This window comes from Leopardus geoffroyi, chromosome B2 (assembly GCF_018350155.1).
Source record: "Leopardus geoffroyi isolate Oge1 chromosome B2, O.geoffroyi_Oge1_pat1.0, whole genome shotgun sequence".
In the NCBI taxonomy this organism is placed as follows: Eukaryota; Metazoa; Chordata; class Mammalia; order Carnivora; family Felidae; genus Leopardus; species Leopardus geoffroyi.
In genome coordinates, this window is record NC_059332.1 from 38,135,454 (window position 1) to 38,150,919 (window position 15,466).

At 38.3% G+C, this 15,466-nt stretch overlaps 1 protein-coding gene across 3 annotated transcripts in view; it reads right to left on the minus strand.

Annotated features, from left to right (window-relative positions):
* Positions 1-15,466, minus strand: part of KIF6 (kinesin family member 6) — a 392,154-nt gene that overhangs the window by 238,214 nt on the left and 138,474 nt on the right. For all 3 annotated transcript variants that reach the window (XM_045498079.1, XM_045498078.1, XM_045498080.1), the window contains one exon: positions 9,505-9,608. In XM_045498079.1, the coding sequence (XP_045354035.1) occupies positions 9,505-9,608 (104 nt within the window). The remainder of the gene's footprint in view (positions 1-9,504; positions 9,609-15,466) is intronic.

Genomic DNA, 15,466 nt, shown 5'->3' on the forward strand with positions numbered 1-15,466 from the left:
TTCCTGAGATGGCAGAAGGGATTGGGACTGGGAGCACAATTGGTGAGGTCAGCTCTAGACAGGAGGCGGGACACATGACTGCGACAGGAAGGAGGAGGAGGTGGGGACAGATGCAGGTCTGTATGCAGGTTTGGTGCAGAGCAGGAAACAGGAAGTTCTCTTCCACTTGTGCAGGCAGTAATTAATTGTAAAAAAGACACGTCTGGGTGCTCTGGGGGCTTGTAGTCAAAGATAAGTTTCTATTATTAAACAAACTACAGCAAAATTTTACCTACAGGAAAATTCCTCACCGTACAGTTTTGTTTTCCTTTGCTTTGCTGTATTGAATGAGTGGTCCTCAAATTTTATATTATCTTTTTGTCATATAGATTTTTCAAGTTCTTTAAAGGTCAGGTTAGTTGAGGTTAAATTTACAGATAGTAAAATTTTTAATGCACCTTTTCTAGATGTGTAGTACTATGCATTTTTTTTTTAAACAACTATGTACAGTTTTGTAACCACCACTAAAATCAAGGTATGGAATATTTCAATTGCCCTAAACAATTCCCTCTTCCTCCTCTGTAATCAATTCCTCCCCCCACCAGCAACCTTGGCAACCACTAACCTGATTTCTCTTACTATACTTTTGCCTTTTACAGAATGTCACATAAATAGAATCATATAGTATGTAGCCTTCTGTATCTGGCTTCTGTTGTTACTTAGCGTAACATGTTTGAGATTTATCCAAGCCGTTGAATGTATCAATAGTTCACTCCATTTTTATTGCTGGGTAGGATTCAATTGTATGGCTGCACAACCATTTGCTCAGCCCCTCCCTGGTTTAGGTTGTTTCCAGTTCTGGGAGATTTTGAGGAAAGCTGCTATAAATATTCACGCAGAAGCCTTTGTGTGGAGACATGTTTTCATGTCTCATAGATAAATTCCTAGTAATGGCATTCCTGAAGTTTATGGTAAGTATTATGTTCAATGTTATCAGAAATTGTTAAAACTGTTTTTCCAAAGTGGGGGCTCCCTATAACTTCCCCACCAGCAACGTATGAGAGTTTCAGTGTCTCACCTTTACCAGCACGTCTTATTGTTACTTTTCTAAAGCTACTCTAATAACTGTATAGTATCACTACACTAAGGTTTTAATTTGGCTTCTCTAATGACTAATGATGTTGACCTTTCATGTCCTTATTTGGCATCTGTGTATCTTCTGATATAAATCTGATCAAATACTTTGTCCATATTATTGGTTGGAGAGTTTTCACCATGAGTAGATGTCGAATTTTGTCCAATGCTTGCCTGCATCAATTGAGATGATCAAATATTTGTGGTTGGTGTTGTTTTTAGTTTGTTGATATGGTGAATTACATCGATTTTTTAATGTTAAACAGTCTTGCATTCCTGGAATAATCCCTACTTGGTCATGATTTATTATTTTTTTAATGTTTGGTGGACTCAATTTGCAAATATTTTGTTAAATATTTTTATTCATAGGGGATGTTGGTTTCTAGTTTTCTTGTCTTGTAAATATATTTGTCTGTTTTTGATATTAGGGCAACACTGGCCTTGTAAAATGAGTTGGGAATTGCTCCCTCCTCTGTTTTCTGGAAATTTTTGGGTAGAATTGGTATTATTTATTCCTTAAATGTCTGGCAGAATTTGCAGTGATGCTATCTGGGACTTGAGTTTTCTTGGTTGGAAGGTTTTTATTGCAAATTCATTTCCTTATGTAGATACAGGACTATTCAGTTTCTCGATTTCTCTTTAGAAGTCTGAACCCTTTCAAAAATTTGTCAGATTTATCTATGTTAGTAAATACATTGTTATAAGTTGTTCATAATATTTCCTTGTTATCCTTTAATGTCTTTTAATCTTTCTACACTGCTTACTATTAACCCTGTGTGTCATACAGGAAGGGATTTTTTTTTCCTCACTGGAAAATAACCAATGAATGGAATATTTAATTATATATAAACAGACATAAAGGAAGGAATGAGGATGATGTGGCCAAGTAAATAGGTAAATTCAGTTGGCAAGCTGCCTACGGTAACTTTGATTGTAGGGAGGTGTGGTCTTGGTGATCCCAGTTATCACCTATTTCAAATCAGATCAGAGAATTTCTGAGCTGGCTTACAGACTTGACTTCAGTATTAGGTCAACTCAATGCCAATCACTCCAAAATTTAAATCTTCAGCCTCAATCTTCTTTAAAGTTCCAGAATCCAACCTGTACATTGTGTATTCCTTCATCACGTCAAGAACTGAACATTTCCTACCCTCCACCAGCTTCTTTTCCTAACCTCTGATAATCCATCTTAAGTCCTGAACTTTTACCATCCTCCCTTCTTTATCTTTAATATTAGTAGCCATCACTTCTATTGATTCTTCCTCAACTAAGTGTCTCACATCTGTCTCTTCTTCTGCTTTCACTGTCATTCCTGGAGACTTCTTTCTCATCATCACTCCAAACTGGATGGTAATATCATCCTGATCTCTCGCTCCTGCTCATTCTATTCATTGCTATCATGGTAGTAACCATAAAAAAGTCTTTATCATATAAATTCTTCCATGGTCATCCTATTCAAACTGCAACTCCTGTTTTATTTTTTCTCTTTGTACTTTCTGCTCTCTGAAATGCTCTGTATTTTAGTTATTTGTCTTGTGTATTATCTCTCTCCCCACTAGAATGTAAGCTCCATAAGGGCAAGGACTTTGTTTTGTTCATTTCTGTATCTCTAGCCCTCAGAACAGTGCCTAGCACAAAGACGAGCACAATAAACATTATAAATGAATGAACTGCAATACTCTCAAAGCACAATGTTTCCTAGTCACCACTAAATAAAATAAAAGAGTAGCTCCTCTACGTATGGTATTCATAACCCACCATGAGGTCACTGTTTATCTGTCTAATCCTATTCTTCAATTCTTCCAAGACGACGACGCCAGGCTCCTGCCAGGCCAGTTTTAACCTAGATCCTCGCTAGTTGGTGCCTCTTATGTGCAAGCCTCCACACTGGTCTCTTGCCCCTCCCCCCGTCCCCCAGCACATACGCAGTGTGTTCTTCCCTTCTCGGCACCTTCGTTTATGTGGCCTCTCATCTTTATCTTAGGGTGGTACCTTTTTTATTTTAATGTTTATTTATAGTTTTGAGAGGGGGTAGGGGGAGAGAGAGAGGGAGGCAGAGGATCTGAAGCAGGTTCTGTGCTGACAGCAGAGAGCTTGATGAGGGGCTTGAACTCACGAACCATGAGATCATGACCTGAGCTGAAGTTGGAGGCCTAACCAACTGATCCACCCAGGTGCCCCTAGACGCCTTCCTCTTAACATCTTTTATGGCTTATTTAGCTTACTGGATGGTGATATCTGCAGTGACTTCTATTTCTGAATTCCTCCATGATTCAGATTTTCATTATCATAGATAATGAGTAAAAACCATATTAAACCATGTGTAATAAGCTGATATTAGATTTAAAAACAGGGAGCTGAAAGAGTGCCCAGATAGCATTTAGTACAATTCTCTCACTTTATACATGACGAAACCCAAGTCTAGAGAGCCATTAAAAACTGAATATGAGTAGAATTAGAATCATAATTAAGGTTTTACAATTCTCAGTGTTCATTTGTTCCTTCCACTGATATGCTATCTTGTTCCTGGTTTTATATGCACACGTGTGTGTATAAACGTGTACACACTTTTTTTTGGTATACATTTTGTATACATTTTTGTGTACATGTTATGTTCCCAATAAAACTGTCACTCCTTAGAATAATCTTCCATGTCCTATATTTCTGAATACCCAAAAGCACGTATTAAAACGATTAGCATCTAGTAGGTGCTCAATACATTGGGATGAAGGATTAAGTAACTTGCAAAAAATAATTAAGAGAAGTAAACCAAGGGAAGACAAATACTATATGAAGTCACTTGTGTGTGGAAAATAAAAAGTTGGACTCAGAGAAACAGAGCATAGACTGGGCATTTGCCAGGGGCTGGGGGGTGGGAAACGAGGAAGATGTTGGTCAAAGGGCACATACCTCCAATTATAAGATGAATAAGTTCTGAGGATCTAATCTATAGCATGGTGACTATAGTTAACAATACCGTACTGTATACTTGGAAGTTTCTGAGAGCAGATCTTAAAGCTCTCAACACACACACACACACACACACACACACACACACACACACAAGTATGTGAGGTAATAGATGTGTTAACTAACTTTATAGTGGTAATCATTTCACAATATATACATATATTAACTCATCACATTGTACACCTTAAACTCACACAATGTTCTATGTCAATTATGTCTCAGTAAGGCTGAGGGGAAAACAGAAAAAAGAAAGGGATCCAGATGTTTGGAAGTTTACTCTGAGCAAGCTTGAGCCCATGAGATCCAATTCAATTCCATCTCAGAAGTAAAGTGTTGCTATGCAGAAAATATTTTACTCATTTAGACTTGGGCCAGGATAGAATACTTCCATCTTAGCCAGAGATCTACAGGCTTTTTTTCTTTTCTTTTCTTTTTAACCACAGAAAGAAAGAGGTATGTGTTTAGAGAATCAATCAGAATCAAATCTTCACCCAAGAAGTTCTGTATAAACATTAACTTGGCTATACAGCCTTCATCCAGCTGTCTCTTTTCAAATTTACACAGGCAAAAAAAAAGATGTAAACTAAAAATATCACAATAACTGGAGGCTGACATCTGCAACCCTCTTCAGTTGAAGCATCCAAGTCAGTGCAACAAATATTTACATTAAGAAATGACATGTTAGGAAATCGTTCAAAAAAAATTTGATAGGGCCAGATATTAACAGACATCACCAAACTGTCCACTGTACATAACAGTGAATACAGAATACATTATCTATTAAATATCTGCTTTCTGACATCCTTCACAAAATCCCTGATAGGAATGTCCTTATGCCATTCCAGTCAGCATAAAGCCAGGAATCAGCAAGACAGAGAAATAGGCCAAAGCCACTGCATTTCTGCCATTCTGTCCTGCCAAGCTATGGGACTCTTCCTGTCTCCAACACCACTATCTCCCCCCACCCCCCACCCCTTGACCATCCAGGGAGCCCTGGCACAATGAGAGACTGAATCTGACTCACAGTCCTGAATAAATGTCCAGGGGCCCCCGGAGACAAAGCACAGACTCATGATATTACACAGCAGTGCCAGAGTCGAGGCACATTTTAATTTCTCTCTTTTACTTTAAGAGGATAAAGAACTCTTAAATCTGATGAATTTTAAGTTGTGCCAATATTCACTCTAGCTAATTATGGCAAAACATAACCGTAACAACAAAATAACAAAAACCATAACAAAACCCCACATTATCTGTCAGTATGAACAAGCACCCAAGGTACTGGATTTTGGGAAACCCTGTGCTTTGTTTTGGCAGGGTGGGTGTGACATTTTGCATTCGTTCTCCCTCTGTGCTGATCAGAAATCATGAATAAGATGTAGTGCGATATAGTATACTTAACTTGGCAACAGAGAAGTAATTTCACTGGGAGCTGCTGAAGTTTACTTACCAGCACAGGAACTAATTTTACATGATTCCTGAGCTCATAATTAATCATTACTATCTCTGCAATCTCATGTTTTATTTTTATCTTCTCATAACACTTACATTTTGCATTGTGATTACTTGTGCTTATGTCTGTCATTGCCACTACATTGTGAACCCCTGGAGAGCTGAAGGTTTCGTTCATCTTTTGTTCTTCTCTGAAGGCCTAGGGCAGAGTTTTGTAAATACTAGATGAAGACTACATGTTGAATGAATGAATGAATGAATGAATGAACAAGTGCCCAGAAAAACTAATGGCAACCCTACATACTGTCTTATATAGAATCTGTTCCAACTAACATGTATACACTTGTTATCTGTGGCTCAAAGGACACCAACTACGCTCTAAGAGTCCATCGGTATCTTAAATTGGTTGTCACAAATTTATTTCCCTCCAGTAGAACCCCTGAAACTCCTACGAATGACAAATTGGACTTCTGTCAATAACTTTTAACCAGAAACATCTGTGTATGTGGGAAGTGGCAAGTTGGTAAAAGATATAATGTAAATTTAATACAGTAATAAGTTTCAAAAAGAAATAATATCTGTTCGTTATTATTTTTCACACTTTACAGCAGTTTTCTTTTCGTGAAATATAGCCTTGTCGTAGTCTCTTCTAGAGAAGGACTAGGGTGGTTAACAGTCTGTCTCAAAGTTTCTATGTCTGAAAAATGCCGTTTCACGTGTGCATTTGCATGCTAATATGGCCAGATACAGAAATCTCCATTCAAAGTCCTGTTTTCTATTTTGTTTTCTTCTGTTTTGTTTTTCAGTACTATAGGTTCCTGTTTCCAGAGAGGTTGATGAAAAGTCTGCTCTAAATCAGATTCGTGATTGTTAATAATATTTTTCTTCTCTGATAATTTTTGGGATTCTTTTATATTTTGAGGTTCTAAAATTTTTTACATTCTTATACAGCTTAGCACATGGTAACCCTCTCATTCTGAAGTCTGTCTTTTTTTTTTTTTTTTTTTTTTTTTAGTTCTAAGAAATCCTTAGATATTTCTTTAACCATTGGCTCGTCTGCCTTATCTCTATTTCTCCTTTATAAACTTCTATTTGTTAGATATTAGTAAATCTAGAGCTAATCTCTATGATTTCCTTTCTTTTAAATGTCTCTCCCTTTCTCCTTTCATCTTTTATTCTGGAAGAATTCCTTAGCCTTGATCTTCCTAGCTGACTAATTTGCCCCTCTGTTTTTTCATTCTGCACTGAGCCATCCATTAAGCTCTTAATGGCAACAATTACATTTCTTCATTTTTCAGATCTCCTGCAGTCTGTTTTATAAAAATAAAGGTCCTGTTGTTTCGTGGATATAATGCTGTCTTGTACATCTCTAAAGATATTAAATCACTCTTCTTATAACATTTAGTTCTGAAGCCTCCAAGCTGTAAAGGCTCCTTGTCCTGGTCTTTCTCTAAGTCGGCAGTCCTCATGTTTCTGGTTGTTCCCAACTGTGAACTCATCTTTCCTAGACTCTCAGCCCTGGGCAGGTGGTCCTGGAAGAGGGCCGAGCGGCTGTGGGGGCTCATGCTCCATGCTCCTTACTGTTCTCAGTGGGAACAGGGCTTGGGCAGAGCCGAGGACAGCGGCTGGCCTTCAGGGCTTCTCTGGTCCCCAGTTTGTCCTGGATATCATCGGTTACCTGGGGCCTTTCCCTATTTCTCCATCCTAAACGCTGACCTAAACACTGGGTGGAGCAGAGAAGAAGGAGCGCGCAGGGGTTCACAAGACAGACTGCACTCACTACCATGGCTCTGCCAAATCCTCGCAGGCTGCTCCCAGCCCTCTCCCGCTCCAGGGCGCCACCATGTCGAGCCTTGTAGCTTTTACGGTGCAGCGCCCAGTCTTGGTCTACCCTTTCCTCTTACCCATCTAAACCCCACCTTTCAATCTACCCGGAACTCCTTGAAGCCTCTAGTCCCCTGAGACGTTTCCATCTTATCCTTGGGTGTGGCTACAGATTCAGATGTTTCAGCTCTGCAATTCCTCAGACTCGGTGCAGTGGAGGGAGCGGACATCTTAAAACCACCACATGCAAAATCTTATCCTTAAACTGAGCCTCCTGAACAACATTTGGGATGTGCCGGACTTAGCGAAAATTCTGGTACTTATTTCACGTACTGGCCATTTGCCTTCTTGCTCTTGGATCCGATTTCTACTTTTCCCCTCTTTTACCCTGCATCACAGGAAACTACATTCTCTGACTCTCCCAACAGGGAGAGCATGGTTTCTGGGCAAATTCTGGGCACGTTTCTGGTTTCCGGGCAAGTTCAGCCAGTGGGACGTGCAGGTAGAAGACTGGAAGTGGTGTGAGAGAGAAGCCAGGACTCCCTGCCAGAATGCTGTCTCAGATAGCACCTGTGGCTCTTTGGTGGCCCAGTTTACATGGGACAGCACCACTATGGGTTAGCTCTGGCTGGTCAGCTCCGGTCTCACACTTTGGTAACATAAGCTTCTACCATCATCCCTTCAATCCCAGGGTGTCAGGGCTCCTGCTGCTCCTGATGTCTGGGGTGCTGCGTATTTCCTGCAATGCCACCTCCCGTGCAGCAAATTTCCCATGGTAAATTCCTTCTGTTGAGAGGTCTAGAATGTTTTTCTTTTCTTGGCTGAACCCTGACTTGAAGATCAAAATTCTGCAGAGGTATCTTCAAAGATAATAATTGGTAATTCCTCTCTTTGAGGGGAAGGGAGCATCATAGTGAGGGAATTCTCAGCTTGGTTTTCTCAGCATCTAAGATATCATTAGATATCACTGTGGCACTAATTGCATATATGCCACAGAGCAAATTTACAAGGAAAGCCTTAGGAGCCTCTCCTATTATTAAACACAGTGTTCTAGATGCTATCCTAGAAGAGTGAAACTTTGATTATAGCAGAAAGCTTCTTTGGGACACTTGGGTGGCCCAGTCAGTTAAGTGTACAACTCTTGATCTCAGCTCAGGTCATGATCTCATGGTTCCTGAGTGTGAGCCCCACACTGAATTCTGCGCTGATGGCGAGGAGCCTGCTTGGGATCCTGTGTCCCTCTGTCTCTGCTGCTCCCCTACTCGTGCACGCTCTCCCTCTCTCTCAAAAATAAATAAATAAGCTCTAAAAAAAAAAAAAAGCTTGCTTAAGGCTTCTCAATGTTTAGACCTACCTTTAGGCACAGCCAGGAAGTAGTTTAAAGAAAATATTTTCATCAACTCTATTACTTACCATTTTCTCTGTTGAGAGAGGGTTAGATGAAATGATTGTAAGCCCTTAGAAAAATCTTGTGTATCTCTATTTCTCCTTTGGAAATAGAGAATATCACTGCCTTCTAAGTCCAGCCCACTATTATCACTCCACAGATGCTTTATAAGTTGCACAGAAACAATAAGAAAGTCCACCACTGTGGCTCATGATCAGAGAGAGAATGAGAGCCACACTGTGCCACTGACAGATGCCATGCTGTATAAAGCCCTGAATACCTGCTTTCATTCCCATTTCTAGTATTTGAACTATAATATATGGGCCATCTATTTATTAAAGGAGAGAGCCTACCTTGGCATGGGATAAATTGATGCTTGCAACAAGATGCTTTTTAATACAAAGGACATTTCTTGAATTCCTTTCAGATCTGAGATCCACAGCATATGAGGGGTTGGTGTATATGTTTTTAATTGCACGACTATTACACAAGCCCTTCTCTTCAGCTGGCATGAGAAGGATATTCCCATCCTTTCTATGCTCTGTTCTTTACTTCCTCAAAGCTGAGGCGGCAAAAACACTGCCAGCCTTATCCAGCTTTTCATGGAAAGCCGCCACTCTTAACTGGCGCCTAAATGCAATTTCAGACTGTCCCAGGAGATCTTTGTGCTTTGAGGTGAATTCATAACGTTAGGGCCAACAAAGAAGTTAACACAAACTTTCACTGTTAAAGAAAAAGAAAAAGGTCTGCAGGCTTACTCAAGGAGCTCTGCATCTGTGAGCGCCTCTGTCCTCTGTTCCCCAGTGACAATGGCCAGTTCATCCTTCAGCTCCTGAATTTCTTTTTGTAGGCGTATAATCATCTACAAACGGCAAGGCGGGAGAATCAACGTCACCTCCTCATTAAAGGGAACTTGGTGACAGAGAACATACATCTTTGCAAATTACGAATTATTTTAAGGACACAAAAACATACGGAGAATGATCGGAAAGCCACCCCTGGCCCTACCACCCAGCTTTGTTAAATCTCAACATTTTGTCAAAATAGTTCTAGAATTTATTTCAACAAATAAAACATTACTTATGTAACCGGAGCTCCTAATTCCTATTCCTTTTCTGTCCTTCCCGGGGTGATCACTGTACTATATATAGTGGAGAGCATCTCCCTGCATGTTTTCATATGTTTCCTCCATCTATACCTATGGATGGCACTGTGAGTCATATATGGTATCGTTTTCCATGCTTTAAACCTTATGTAAATGTTACCATACTGCATGGAATGGTAACTTCTTTTTTTGAGATTATTTATACTGCTACATGTAGCTCTAGTTCATTAATTTTCATGGGCATATACTGCTTCAGTAAAGGACTATGTCACAATTTATCTCTGTCTCCTGCTGATGGACATTTAGGATTTTTACTTTTGCTTTTATAAACAATGTGGCTATCAACACTATGAACACCTCCTTGGGCACATATGTGAGTGTCTCTGATGTGTGCACTTAGAAACAAAACTGCATGGTTGGAGAGTCTGTGCATCTCCCTCCCCTTCAGTATGCCTTGCTAAGTTGGTCTTCAGAGTAGTTGTATAAACTTAGATTCTTCATCCATGATATACAGTTCCTGTTTGCCCACATTTACTTCACTGCTTATGGAGTACTGACAGACGCTTTAATTTTGCTGGTCTGGAAGATGTAAAATGGCACCTTGTTTAGTTCAAATATGCATTTTCTGATTACTAGGGAGGTTGGTCATCTCTGCATATGTATATCGGCTGTTTGGTTTCCTCTTCTGTAAATCACTTATTTATATTCTTGTTTGTTTCCACTGAGTTGTGTTTTTTTTTTTCTTACGGAAAAAGGAAAGCCTTATGGAAAGCCTTATGCAGGCTGCTTTATATATGAATCCACTATTAGTTTTACGTAAGGTATATGATTTCTCCCAATCTATGCCATTTTGTGGTGTTCTTTGTGTTAAGTGAAAGTTTTAAATTTCAGTATGATTTCATTATCGACTTCTTCCATTATGAGCTGTAGTTTTGTGTCTTCGTAAACAAAATCTATTTTCTACCTTAAACCATAGGAATATTTTCCTATATATTCTTATAAAAGTTTCAAAGCTTTGCTTTTCACATTTGGGCTTTTATTTTGGATAAAGTATGAGATACGGATCTAATTTTATTTTTTATACAGCAGCTAACCATGCAAGATTTGCTATTATAATTTTGTTACATAACATATTTCTACATATAAATGTGTCCTTTTCTGGGCCATTGGTTAAAAACATTTATGTACTTGACTATATGTGCAGCAATACTACGCTATTTTAATGATTATATCTTAGGAAACTTTGGCAGCTAGATAGAACAAGCCACTTTCATTTTATTCCTTTCCAAAACAGACATGGCTATTCTTGGTCATTTGTTCTTTCGTATAAGTTTGAGATGCAGCTTATAAAATTTCCCCAAAGGTCCTCCTCAATTTTTAGCCAGAAATAAATTCGATTCAAGGAGTAATTTGGTAAGACTTATCAAATTAGTCATGTTGAATCCTCTCATCCATGAATATAGTATGGCCTTCCACCGGTTCCTTTTAATAAAGATGTATCACGTTTTCTATAGATATGTTTCATTAGAGCTTTTTTTCCTAGAATTTTCAAGTTTTTGTTGCTGCTGTAAACGAAATTTTTATAATATTACATATTCTAATTGTTGGCTTTGATTTATAGGAAGACAATTTTTATGTATGAATTATGTGCCACATTAATTTTCTGAACATTGTTTTGTTTCTATTAATCATTAAATATTCTTAGATGTTCTATATAAGCAATTAAATTATCTGTAAGCAATGACAGATGTTTTCTTCTTTTCAAATCCTCATAGACTATTATTATTTTTTTTTTTTTCAACGTTTATTTTTTTTATTTTTTTGGGACAGAGAGAGACAGAGCATGAACGGGGGAGAGGCAGAGAGAGAGGGAGACACAGAATCGGAAACAGGCTCCAGGCTCCGAGCCATCAGCCCAGAGCCTGACGCGGGGCTCGAACTCACGGACCGTGAGATCGTGACCTGGCTGAAGTCGGACGCTTAACCGACTGCGCCACCCAGGCGCCCCTATTATTATTTTTTTAATGTCTCTGTCCTAGCTAGGACTTCCAAGTATAATGCTTCTGATATTCTGATCTTATTCCTTCTAACATTTCACCTTTAAAATGTTTGCTCTAGCTTTCGGTTGATACCCTTAATCACTTTAAGGATGTTCACTGACATTCATAGTTTGACGAGCCTTTGCAAACTATGGATGAATGTTTAATGTTATCAAATACTTTTTCTGCATCTAGTAATGTGATAATATAATTTTTCTCTTTTAAACTGTGAATATGATAAGTCACCTTAATTCATGTGACTTTTTTTTCCGTATGAACTACTTCCAATGTACAAAAAGACATAAAGTATACCTTATAAATCCACTAGTTAGCTTAAGTAAATACCTATATACCTACTACTTAGCTTAAGAAATAAAACATTACTCTTTTGAGGCCCAAGTCTCTGTATAGCCTTCCCTAAATGAATTCCCTGTTCCCATTACCTGAAATTTGGTGTTTATTTTTCCCATGGCTCTTATTCTTTTACTATACATTAACATGATTACCTTTAAATTCCCAAAATAAACCCAACTAGCTCATGATACCATATATCATATTAATAATATATGGTCGTAATGCAAATTCCCTAAAACAAAAATTAGCAGGCTGAATTCAATTTATACTCTTCCTTCAATATTCGACCAACTTAAAAAAACATCGAGTCTGGTCCATCCTTCTTTCCTTCCTGTCTTTTTTTCTCCCTTCCTCCATCACTTCTCTCCTTCTTCTTTCTCTTTTTCTGTTTTTCTTTCTCTCCTTTTGGTAGCTTTGTTATTATTGAATCTAGTCATTAGTCATACAGCTATTCATGCTTTTTTAATGCTTCTTGCATTAGTTTCAGTGTGATATTTTTGTAGGACATTGTCTATTTTGTTTGTTTCCAAATTTACAGCCATAAAGTCACCCAAAATACTTTTATTATTCTTTCAAGATATCTACTGTGCCTATAGGTAAGTCCTCTTTTCATTGCAAATATTGTATCGATTTCTGCCTTCTTTATTCTTTTCTTCATTAATCTTTCCAGAGATTTGTTCATTTTATTATTAGATTAAAAATCAACTTCTGGGGTTTGTTGCTCTTCTCCACTGTATCTCCGCTTTGGGTTTTGTTTTCACTCATTTCCACACTTTTATTTCTGTCTTTCTACTGTTTTGGATTTATTTTTCTCACTCATTTATCTGACTTCTTGGCTTGGGGTCTACCAGACCAAGGGAGTTTGTAAATTTGAACTTCAAACCCATGTGTAGCAGAGCATTAGGATTTCAAATTTTCAGAGAAACCATATTTTGCTCCACCTAAAGTTCAGGCTAAGGCAGACAAGCTTCACTAGCATCTCCCTATGCCAGTGGACAGATTTTTTTCCCCCTTTCTGGTTCACCTTTTCACTCATTTTATGTTGGGAAGCAGACAGGGTGTCATGGGTTCATCATCTGTCTTCCAAGGTTCCAGGGCTTCAACTCTGATGCTTTTCTTACAATCCCCTTCACCTCTTCTACTCCAGGACAACTGCAGCCTCAACTTTGTTTCTGGGCCCTGGAGAATCCCCTTATTTACTCCATTCAACTTCAGACATATATGTCAAATGTGCCTGTCGAATTTTATATAGGTGGGTTTCAGATTATCTCTGCCACATCAACTAGACCTGATGTTGCAAAGAACATGGTGACTGAGTATTTTGAACACATCAGTGCTCCTAGAATTTCATTTAAATGCACAGGATTGAGTGGGTTTTGGTTGTTTGCTCCTTTTCAAAAACATGCTTGGAATGATCAAGCTCTGCAGAGTGAAAATCCTTAGACAGGAACTATGTGAGTCATTCATTTGTATTCGAACCTCCCCTCCCCCCACCTCCTGCTCCACTAAATTAATATTGATGCCATATTTTCTACATCTGCTAAGGCTTTCAAAGTCAAATCTAACAACCAAATTATCTTCTGTTACTGAACAGAAATCTCAAAACTAAGCCAACTTTTCATGATTTTAAGATTAGTACAGTCACATCTCGCATCAAATTAGTGTAGAAACTTTGGAATGAGAGCCTTCCTTAGAAGATTTGGGGCCATGCCCAGTCACCACAGACTCTGGCCTGCTGACAATTCTTTTATCATATTGTCTCCCTGAGGTATTAATACTTGTAAAGAAAGCAAGTCAAATCCTTGATGATCCTGCTCTCAGAGGGCTGGCTTCCTGTGTGCCATTGGATTTTGACAGTAAGATATTGGAAATCCCATCCAAGTTGTGTTTTAGGTGGTTTTGAGGACAAATTTGTAATTGTCACTTGTGCTTCAGAAAAGCTCTGTACATAAAGTAATGAACAGTAATGTCAGTTCTAGAAGCCATTAAAGAGGCCAGGAGATAATATTTGTCAATTACCAGATTAACTCTGCATCAGGAAGACCTCAACATTTGTTCAATTATCAGCTATCAGCTTTGATTCGGGTTTCTCTTTTCGTTAAGCTTCTCACAAGCCCTACATCAAACACATGATAATGTTCATCTTTTTTTTCACATTCTTCAAGTTCCTTCAAAGAAAAGTCTCTCTTTGTTTTTTAAAAACTTAAAGAAAAAGACCCTCTAGTGTCTAATGTGTTTATTTTCCTTCAATTATGCACTAATTTTTGTCTTTGGGCTAATAGCTCATTCCTGTCTTTCTCACGCTGCTCAGTGATGCTACCGGGCTGCTTGCTGGAGAAGGAGGGATGGTAGAAGAATTCATCTTACAAGTTCCATTTCACTTGACTCATGCCTTTGAATTCTGACTCCTTCTTTCAGCGGGGGGGGGGGGGGTCTTGTGTTATGCTGTTGTTTCACCAGGGCCTGTGCTAGAAAGAGACCCTACCTCACCCATTTGGTTTCTCCAGAGGAGATTTCCATCAGGGCAGCTTAAGTTCCTGAGGGGAGGAGAGTAAAACAAATAACCTCATTATTCCAGTTACCTCTTTACCTCTACACTTTAATGCAATGACTTCAGGGGAGACAGGGTGCACAATCCAAAGGAAATAATTAATATGGGTAACAGTGAATTTGAGAAGGGTTTTTTTTTTTTTTTTTTTTTTTTTTTAGAATTTGAGAAATTTGTAAATGAGGCGCTGTTGGTAAGATTTCACCATCTTTTTATAACGCATCCTGCTAAGCTTATGCCAGCTTCTGTTCTAGAGAAAATTCTAAGAGCTGAGTGATTTGAAAAGTAATATAATCTTAATTTGGGAATGTACAAAACTGAAATATTCTATTTCAACATCTTCAATGTTGGCATAAGTTGATTCCATGTTGTATTTCGTTCAGAGAAGACTAACAAAATAAAGAGAAAACATCTGCATTTAAAATGAGGATCTGAGTCATGTAACTTGCAAATATTTTTGCTTTAAAAAAGCACTTTGATAAAGCAGGACTCATTGCTATAAAGCTAGAAACTTGGCTATTTTTCCATGGACCAGACCCATGATGAATTTTTTTTTAAATCTCTAAATAACAGGACAGTTATGCAAAATATGGTTCTACTTAATAACCATTAGAACTTCTTCTCTGTTAGCTTTTATAAAAGATGGCCTATTATTATCATCTCTAGGAAGTTAA